This window comes from Pseudoliparis swirei, chromosome 13, assembly GCF_029220125.1.
Source record: "Pseudoliparis swirei isolate HS2019 ecotype Mariana Trench chromosome 13, NWPU_hadal_v1, whole genome shotgun sequence".
Lineage (NCBI taxonomy): Eukaryota > Metazoa > Chordata > Actinopteri > Perciformes > Liparidae > Pseudoliparis > Pseudoliparis swirei.
Window position 1 is genome coordinate 8,831,554 of NC_079400.1, and position 10,039 is coordinate 8,841,592.

The window sequence follows — 10,039 nt, forward strand, 5'->3', positions numbered from 1 at the left end:
GTTTCATTACACGACATCACATGCCATTTAGCAGACGCTATTATCTAACACGACTTATAATCAGTGCATCAACCATGAGGACAAACTCAGAACAACAAGAATCAAGAAAGTAGCATTTCTTCAAGAAAGCCAAAATACCAAAATACCTATACCAAGAGTAAGTGTCATTCTTATTGAACAGTATCTACTGAGATGTATGTTGGATTATGTGCAAGCAAAAATGAAAACAACAACAACAACATGGAAGTATAGTGTAATTTGTAATAACAGAAGAAAAACAAGAAGAAGCTGGAAACAGTGTCAGAGAGTAAAAAATAATCCCCTATAAGCAGTTTTCAGTTACCACGACAGCCAAACAATGATCTGTCAGCTCACTACACATACAGCAAGTTAGTAACTAAGGCAACCCATGCGCTATTACGCATTGCACGTCTATATTGGGAACCCTGGCCGTGGACCAGAGGGTCACTCTATGACGCAGCGACGCACGAAGGGCGTTGTTCTCCCATAATGAGACACTTTATAACAGCACGTCAGCTCTGGCATCAATCTAGTCTGAGAGCGACGTTTAGAATTGAGGGACTACCGCTGTTGGACTCTTTTGGAAAAACTTTCTTTTGCTTCCTTCGATCCTGAAACTCTCTTTTTGTGGAAATACAAGCTCACCGCTCTCAGTAAGTGGACTTTATTCAACTTTCTCATATTCAGCTGCGCTCAGGCTGTCCTGGCGGATTCCAGGAGGAAACGCGCTTTTCGCCGGGACACCCGCAGCTCCGTTACGCGCCCAGACCGGAGGGCTGAGCCCTACAACGCGTATCTGGTCGCTAAGAAATAATTGTACTCGATAAATTACTTCAATTAAGTCTTTTTTATGGCTTTTTTAATATCCTTTCATGTTGTTTCCATTTTGTAGATGACACAAGCCGGCATTTTAAAGCCATCTTAAAAAAGGGAGGTTTTGAAACGAAAAAGAGACGCAAACTGGAAAGAGTGGAGCTTTTGAAGCGCGTTTTCAGTTTGTTAGAGTGAATAAAAACAAGAGATGTGGCTCCGAGATCAGCGTCAAAGTTGAATCCTGTCAAACTTTGACTTCAATGTAAATCAGATTTCCCCACGTAAATAGTATTAACAATGGCTTTCTCGTGTGTGTGGTTTTATTATTGTTAACGCACATGACGCCGTCCCATGAACCTTCTCTCGAGGCTGTGCGTGTTGAACGTGCTGCAGCGACACACCCAAGTCCATGTCCCACCAACCCGACATCCATGAAACACACGCACAGACAGACTCACACACTGACAGAGACCGTCTCCTCTTCTCATTACTGCCCAGATCGCCTGCAAAGATGCTGCTCCTTCTCCTGGGAATCGTGCTCCTGCACGTCGCTGGTCTGGTTCTCCTGTTTTTGTCAACAATCATCAGCGTGAGTAACACTGTCCTTAATTTAATCTTTCTTTCTTTCTTCAGATTAATGTAATCGTAAATTAATATTAAAGATTAAATATGAACACAAATTGACTAAAACAACTCCCCGTGGATGCTTTCTCACATATTAAACATGCAGGAAGAACAATAATGCACTTTTCTCCATATCTGGAGATGTGTTTTATTAATTTTAATGAATAGGCCAGTGAAACTGATTTGTTTGGTGCTGTCCCTCCACACGTTACTGACTGTATGTTGTTGACACCAGGTTTGGACGTCGGGGGAAACGGGCACCTCAGACCTCTGGATGAACTGCTCCACTGCCAATGGAGGATACCACTGTGACCCGGCAACCGCTGGAGGTCAGACCCCTACCTGATATTTGACTGCTTCCCTTACAAAATGCTACTTATTTAGAACTCAATTTGCTAATATTGGACAATTCATTCACCGCTGTGCTGGGACGCAGCCACACAAGTTTAAAGCACCCACACACTTATTATATTAGGGAGGGCGGGGGCTGGAACTTTGTATAAATCACTTGCTGAAATCCAACATTCCCCGTGCTGATGCTGTGGGTGTGCCGCGTGCTCCTCTGGGACTCTGGTGCCATCTAGGGCAGAGAATGTGGCAGCGCCGCTTGGAGCTGCTAGCTGATAGGCTGCAGCTGTATAAATAGTCGTGGTGTGATGTCCATATTCAGGTCCCATGTCAGGGGAGTCCACGGTGACCAAAGCCTGGGAGTTGTGGAGGATCAAGGGTGGGGCAGGAGAGAGTATTTAAAGTGTCAGCTCTATGGATGCGTGTGCATGCCTGTGACAGTGTCGCAGAGCGGGGAGACCTTGGACCACCTCATCCAGAACATAGCATCCTGATGGCGGGTCACGCCCAGCCTCGGATCGCCGTGTCCAGTGTTAGTTTCCAGGAATCATCGGGACAGTTTAAGGCAGCAGCTGCGGCGTTACAGATTTATTTAGACAGCCACCTCCACATGTTTGAATTAGACAAGATATGCGTGGATCTATAGACGCCAATGTTTTTCAAAGACATAGCCTATACTTACATAATATTCTCGTTGGCCTAATATGAAGACTATTGCAACAGGTTCATGTGAGATCACTGTTGAGCAGCTCTATGTTCTGCTCCTAAATGTGCCTCACAGTGGCGCACGAGCCGCCGGGTGATGTCATCGGTTGAGAATGAGGCGCGCTCAGCCCGTGTGTGTGTGTGTGTGTGTTCATGTGTGAGTGTGTTGTCTGGGGCTGCACGGCCTGCCAGGTGGCTCCATGGCGCAGCCGGTCTGTTTGACTTGCTTGCATTAGCAGGTCTGACGCACAGTGTTTATACAAGGAGGCGCGCGCCGGCCCTCTGGCTTTGGGAGATGGAAGATAGTGGGCCCGTTCCCACGTGGGGGCCAACTCCTGCGCTCAATGGAGCCCTTTTTGAAACTTTGCTGAGCAGCCATGTTCCCTCTGAAGTGAATCATCATCCCGGTCATCGTGGTTACTTTGAGGGCATTCCTGACACTTCTGAGTTTCCCCTGGTTGCCTCAGTTACTGCAAATATTGGCTCCATTTGTGTTTGATGACGCCCCGGTGAGAGATGATCATATCACGGTTATCACACGCTGGGCTCGAGATGAAAACCACTTCCTTACAGCCGGGAGAATTACTTCATAGAATTTACTCTTTCTAAAATTAGCTATTGAGGAAGAGTGTATTCTCACCCCGTGGCTGGATGCATAAACACAGTGGAGTAAATACTTCAGCAGTTTTATTTTCCATGTTCAGCACAGTGGGGGTTTCTCAGAAGAAAAAGAAAAGAAGAGGGTTAGTTTCCTGTTTGGTATTCGAGGAAACTCGACAGTTTTTCCATTGTAATACAACAATAATAAACCATGGCATTCAAATACATTTTTGTAATATGAGTCACGCTTGCTTATCGGTGATATTCCGAGCCCTGAACCGCGCCTCATGGTAGGAAATGCCCCATGTCACTGGTTAGTGAAGGAAGGACGGATTTATCAGAAAGCCAGGAATGTATTGTCTGTATTTATAGGGCAGAACTATTCATAGCGCAGGGCTGGAACACTTCACCCATTTCTCACAGCGTTATTATCTGAAAAACAGAATCATCATCATAATGCAATCAGTGCTCAGTCTGTATTTTGTGGATGGAGAGTTCGGAGCGTGTCATGTTCCCTCCCATATCTCATCGGATCATCAGGAACAAACTGGAGCGCTGTTGTTATGTGTAACCTGACTCCGTCCCGGTAACATGGCGCCATCATTCAGGATAACGTTCCCCGTTAAATCCATATCCGTGATGCTTCGTGAGCGTCCACAGACAGTGGAGCAATAACTGCAGGGCTGATGAAATGTTTTCACGTCATCGCCCAAAGTGAGCCCGTCAAATGACTTCTTAATCCTTTTTGTTGCATTAGAATGACGAGAAAAATGATTCTCTTCACATAATATAAGAGAATCAATAAAACCGCAGACGTTGGAGAAGGTTAAAGGAATAACATCTGAGATTTGAATGTCAATGTTCATCACTAGTGTGCGTACAACAGTCCTAATGGTCTTGTCTGATGCTATGGATAGGACAGGCCCAATTGAGTGTACATGTGGGGGGGGAACGTTTGCCATGGCAAGTTTTATTGTCACGACAATACGACGGTAAAAGCAGACGCGGGCTAAAGAGAAGAGTCTTCTAGACGCAGGGGTGGAAAGCGTGAGTGCTCAGGAAACTCGAGAGGCCGGGGAGGCGGCACGGATAACCCTCAGACAAGAAATAGACCCTGCTTGGAAATCCTGAGATTCCTGGCACGGTGGTACGAAAGAAGCACGGACACATAAAAAGTGTGGCCCGGCCGCACTCCCCCACAGTCAGCCAGTGCACGTGTCTAATGGGTTAATGGGCTTCTCCCATCCCGGCCTTGGACGACTAGCCGTGGCGATCGATGCCGTACATTTAGTCAAAGGTCCCGCAGTGAGGGGGGCGCGCGGGGCTTTTAGGAACAGGATACCCGGGTCTCATTGTTGTGGATCCATTACACATTCCCAGAAGGCAACATTACATGCTTCAATCCAGCCGGGAGAGCAGCAGGCTCCGTTTGTTTATTTGTTTCCGTCTCATGCGCTCATTAAGTCAATTTTGTGTAGGAACGATGCTTTAGATATTGATGACTGGGTCGGTTTATGATAACACTTTCCTTTCTCTCCCCCCCCCCCTCCAACCCCCTTCTTACAGAGTGGATCCAGGCGGTCCAGGCCCTCATGATCCTATCCATCATCTTCAGCTGCCTGGCTCTCTTCCTCTTCTTCTGTCAGCTCTTCACTTTGCAGAAGGGCGGACGCTTTTTCCTCACTGGAACCTTCCAGATCCTTGCCAGTGAGTTCAATCTCCTCTTTTTACACAAATCCAGCGAGACCAGATACACATTGTAACACTGGTTTTGGCGAGTAGCAACATAAAATGTGAAATAGAAAAAGAAAAGTGATTCATATCGAGTGTGGCTATATTTGAGGGGTTAATTTTCACTATTTATAAGTAGTTGCTGAATCGACTGATCATAAAGATCATGTCAAAAAATTTATACAAATTGTTTTAATCGAACGACCACCAAACAAAAAATAATAATAAATAAAAATAGTGCTCTGCTTTTTTTACCTGACAAACAACCGCTTGTAAATCAACGTAATGACTTTTTCATCACTACTCTGCTGAGCACAGTGACGTCAGTGTGAAAGTCCACCGCTCCTCCTTCGGAGACCAAGCGGCAGCTCCATCTACACTGGGCAGAGAATTAGATTAAGAGTCTGAGCCAGTCACTAATGGTGTAATGCTCCGCTCGCCAACTGAGAGCGGCTCTCCGCCGCCCGGCGTGTTCTCGCCCGGCAGCCCTTTCCTAACATCCCCGCTTCGCTCTCTGTGCTGTGCCAACCCGTTGCCTCGCACCCAGGTGCCCAAACGGGTACGACACTGGGCACGCTGCCAGCCGCACGCCATGTCGAAAATGTCAGGAAGGCCGAGCTTGTCGGTTGGCATGTCGGGGCTGGCTCGGGGATCAATAAGCACGAGACGCTTGCGATGTGTTGTGTGGCGGGATGCCACAGGGTTCAGCCCGCCGGGGCCCCGGAGGGCACAATGAGGCAAACGTGATCTGATCAATGATCCGGGTGATGGCCATCATGGTTAAGTGTTCCGCGTGTTCCCTTTCCTCGCAGGTCTGTTCGTGATGAGCGGCGCCATCATCTACACGGTGATGAGTCCGCAGTGGGTGCCGGGGACCGACGCCTTCGGCTACTCCTACATCCTGGCGTGGGTGGCCTTCCCTCTGGCGCTGATCAGCGGACTCATCTATGTCATCTTGAGGAAGCGAGAATGAGCCGCCGTCACTCCATCCCAGTGTTCCCAGTAACCCCCCTGCCCGACTGCAAGTGTCATCAGTCCCACTCTGAAGTTAAAAAAATAATACGTTTTGATGCCTGAGTACCAACGCAACCAGATCACATCGAGGGGGGGGGGGGGTAATACCAACAATCAACAAGCAAACCAACCAATACTGTCTCAGTTAAAAGATGTATATAGTATCTATGGTTTAAAACCTATTTATAACACTTTTTACATATATGTACATAGTTGTTTGTGTTGCTCTGTCAATGGATACATATGAGCTTTGTGTTAGCTGATTAAGTTCCTCAATGTTTGTTTGTAATGATGAAATAATTCGATGCTTCCTTTTTTTGCCTTTTTTTGTTTCGCCAAAGAATTACGGAGGAAAAAAAAGAAGGAAAAAGAAGCAACATTGTGACTTCAAGTATTTTAACCAAAGTGCATGTATAGAAATAGAAGGGTTAGAAGGAGACATGTGTTGACGGGCTTGCTTTACAAAAAAAGAGTGGTAACATCCCTGGAGGTCGCATAGCCAGGAACATATTGATTTGGTCCTTTTCTATATTGTGAATTTTCAAGTTTCAATGTTTTTATTTTCAGTATTTTTCTATTTCTTATTTTCAACAAAAGATGGTGCTATGTATTTATCATTCCTATTACTGATAGCAATCATTTACAACAGAGTTACCTTGTTCTTGTTTAGAGTCAAACAGCCATTAATTAAAGTGGGAATCAGACAGCGGTGCAACCTGTACATACAGCGCCTGGCTGCTTCTTTAAGGAACAGTCTATTTCACATTGCAGTGTCTGATTTCTCTTTTATTCATCAGCTACTGTAACATGGGTGACTGAGTTTGGGGTGGTGCACTGATGAAATCGAAACTGAATGTCAGTATTATTCTGCGGGTTTGTGAAGAGTTGGATTACAGTGAAATTACTTCATATTTACTTCATATTTGACCTCTTTTTGCCTTAATTGTAGCCCCGTTCTGAAGTTTGTGTTCACCTGGCTGTTAAAAAGTATAAAAATGCCAAATTGCCTACTTAGTAGAATACCTTAAATAAAACAACAATGTGGGGCATTATAACCTCAGAAAGAAAAAAACAAGTATACATTTGATATTACCAGAAAGAAATGCCACTGAGTTTGAAGCCATATAAGATTATGTCAGATGATGGAGGGAAATATATGTATTATTAACTCTATGTGTGATGAAAAGGACAGAGAGGTTTGCAGCGATGACACAAATTTTCTTTTTCAAATACTTGAAGTTTGACATGCTGCCATCTCTGCCCACTGACGTCTACAAGTTGTTTTTTCTTCTTCTCTTCTGTGTAAAGCTCTGCATAACAGATGGTGATGAGAATCTAGCCTAAAAAAGAATTCACTTACTCAATAAAACTTACTTTCACATTATCTAATACTGTGTATTCCACTGTGACAAGGGCCTGGACTCTGCAAGGGTCGTTTTCTCGGCCGTAACGCCGTCTGCCTTCAAAACCGCACGTCTCTGGGCCTTAGAAGCACCGATGAGGAGGGGTCAGGTGGGGGGGGGGGGAGGAAGAGAATCTGCCAGAGACTGAAAAGCAGCGTGCGGCATGTCAAAATGTGCGGCCTACGGTCACGCCTACTCTATTTTACAGTGTGCCGCCGTACTCCGTGAGATCAGATGAGCTGCCTTGTGCATGTGGTTGCAAATGCCGTTTTGTGAGTTGTGTTACACACACTGTGTGGGGGGGGGGGGGGTGGAGGGAGGGGTGGGGGGGGGGGGATCACAGCCTTTGGCACCCGGCGGCAGCCATTCAAAACATGCGGCTAGTGTTCCAGTGTCATCGGTGTCTCTCGTGGCATCAGTGGCAGGAGGCGGTGTCAAAGCAAGGAAGGGTCTGTCCTCCACTTTGACATCTCCCGTGACGTCCTTCCAAAACAGAGATAATTAAAGCATTTAATTCAGAGCTTACACTCGCCGGTCTGCTGTGGTTTCTTTTCTTTTTGTTTGTCGTAAGCACGACGCTCATGTTCGGGTTCAGTTAGAAGGGATCGTCTCTAATGACGACTGCCCGTCTGATTGGTGCGAAGCGACTGAGTTCAAATGTCTACGCAATGTTTACACCTAAACTTCCAAATGCTCTTCATATTACCAAAGCTACTTTGAGTTTAAAACCATTAAAGGATGTTTCTTACCACCACGATGGAGCGTGCTTCGTGTCTTTTCGATAACACCACACGCCTCATCATGTCAAACAATTCTGTGCTCACAGATTACGGTTTGGGATGCTATCTCCTCCTTTTCAAGACGACAGCGAGTCCACAGCGAGCACGTGGGCACCCAGCTGACGACAGGTATCTACATCTCCGGTACTCTCAGAAGGAGGATTCTCGTTGCGGGCCTGAAAGGTCACTGCCCCCGCCCCGGCCCCCCTCCCCGGCATACTCGCACTGGGGGAAATAGGGACACTGCATTCTGGTCTGAGTGGTTGTGTGCATTTGTGTAGCTTTGAGTTTCTGATATGGTCTGTACATGTGTACACTTGTCTTTTTTCTCTATTGTATTGATATACAAGCCACGCCCCATAGAAGTTAATTGGTCCATATCTCCTAGACACAATGAGATTTCAACACACCTTTAAATATGTTAGGATGATACAGTTCCAATGATGATCTATTGCACATTTGAATTGGACCCAGCTTGTAGAAGGAGTTCACAATAATGTGTTTTTCCTCAAATAAAACATTTTGGGAGGTGGAGTTTAGTTTAGGGGTCTACTGGTGGAGATGGACATACATGTCAATCTGACATACTGGCTGAGGGGCGTCACCTGTACACCATCTAGGGGGCGCTAGAGAGCCATTTTTTATTACACAAAAATGACACCTATATCAGATGTCTATTTTCACCAAGCCTGACAAGCATGCACAATTTGGTGAGTTTTGGAGTTTGGCACATACCCCACATGCACTTAGAATGTCAATAGGGTCCTCCCGGACTGAACACTAAATATGTATCCGCTCTTGGTAGTTTCCTATCTCCGGCTCAGTATCGCCATCTGGTGGACACATATGGTAACAGCGACACACTTCTTATATCACACTTAGTGAGCAAACACTGCCTCTGTGTGGTAATCTATGAGAACTACAGCTCCATCTACTATCTTTATATTACTCTGGAGGGAGTGGACAGACTCAATGTCTCCCATGGGCTCAGCAGATAACTCTTTTTTATTAAAATGTGCGAGACCTCATTAATTCCACATATGATCATTAAGCATAGTCTAGCTTGTGTGAGAGGGTGTACACCCTGTGCTATTAGTATGCACGCGTGTGATAGAGAGGTGATTTCTCCGGCGTGTCTACTCTCCATTACCCTTCAGTCAGTCTAATGGATGCTCCTCCTCCAGAGCCATTATGAAGGCTTTTATGGCACAACACGTCATTAGAGGTAAAGGCTTCTTCATTTGATGAATGATTTGACAAATTCAGACAAAACCCCAATAAGTCGCCGTGTTTCTAAACAATAAAGAATGGGGTGCAGAAGAGTCGAATGTACAAATACACCTCTGTGTTTTAAACCTCGATCCATCGGCTCAGCGACGCGTTGCTTCAACTCACAAATAATGAAAAACATTTAAATTTGGAAGAGGAGATGTTGTTTACTGACAGTGAGTTGACTATAAATTAAATAAAGATGACCGCCACATTCGAGGAAACGCCAACATAGCGTTCCAGGGGCCGAGTGAGCCTTCACGGCCTCAGAGCCGATATACGGCGCAGGAGGGACGACCACCGTCACCCCGAAGCAGCTTCCCTCGTTCGATGTTTTGATGACGGTCGTTGAGAGCGCCTCCAACACAGAATCTCCAGCCCGTGTTCATGCGAGAGCTGCAATGATTCACATCATGTCCAGAACCAGAATCAGAATCACTGTGATTGGGAAAGTATAGCACATACTAGGAATAAAAAAATAAATAAAGAAAAAGCTTTTCCACCTTTATATTAATTTACTTCCACAGAAAGAGACAACAGAGCTGGTGGAATAAAGACAAAGAAAAGGCAGGACTGCTATGTAAATAGTGGATTAAACTACTATTTGTCCCCCATCTGGATATTTAGCTTATTTATTTTATTATTATATAATAATTAAATGATTTACCAAAATGTTGATCACACTTCCCACTGCTTACATTTGCAGAGAAAGTGGTGAATGATGTATTCTCA

The 10,039-nt window shown here is 45.4% G+C and overlaps 1 protein-coding gene across 1 annotated transcript; it reads left to right on the forward strand.

The window, feature by feature from the left end:
* The first annotated feature begins 558 nt into the window (after positions 1–558).
* Positions 559–7,240, forward strand: pmp22b (peripheral myelin protein 22b). The gene is made up of 5 exons (XM_056430614.1): positions 559–674; positions 1,333–1,423; positions 1,694–1,787; positions 4,678–4,818; positions 5,655–7,240. The coding sequence occupies exons 2-5, from the start codon at positions 1,346–1,348 to the stop codon at positions 5,813–5,815; spliced, it is 474 nt and encodes a 157-aa protein (XP_056286589.1). The 5' UTR covers positions 559–674; positions 1,333–1,345; the 3' UTR covers positions 5,816–7,240.
* The last annotated feature ends 2,799 nt before the right edge of the window (positions 7,241–10,039 follow it).

Excerpts from the sequence above, each read along its gene's own strand:
- pmp22b (XM_056430614.1), top strand. The coding sequence starts at position 1,346 with ATGCTGCTCCTTCTCCTGGGAATCGTGCTCCTGCACGTCGCTGGTCTG. Across the intron at positions 1,788-4,677 it reads TGACCCGGCAACCGCTGGAG|AGTGGATCCAGGCGGTCCAG; the intron begins GTCAGACCCCTA and ends CCCTTCTTACAG. Across the intron at positions 4,819-5,654 it reads AACCTTCCAGATCCTTGCCA|GTCTGTTCGTGATGAGCGGC; the intron begins GTGAGTTCAATC and ends CTTTCCTCGCAG.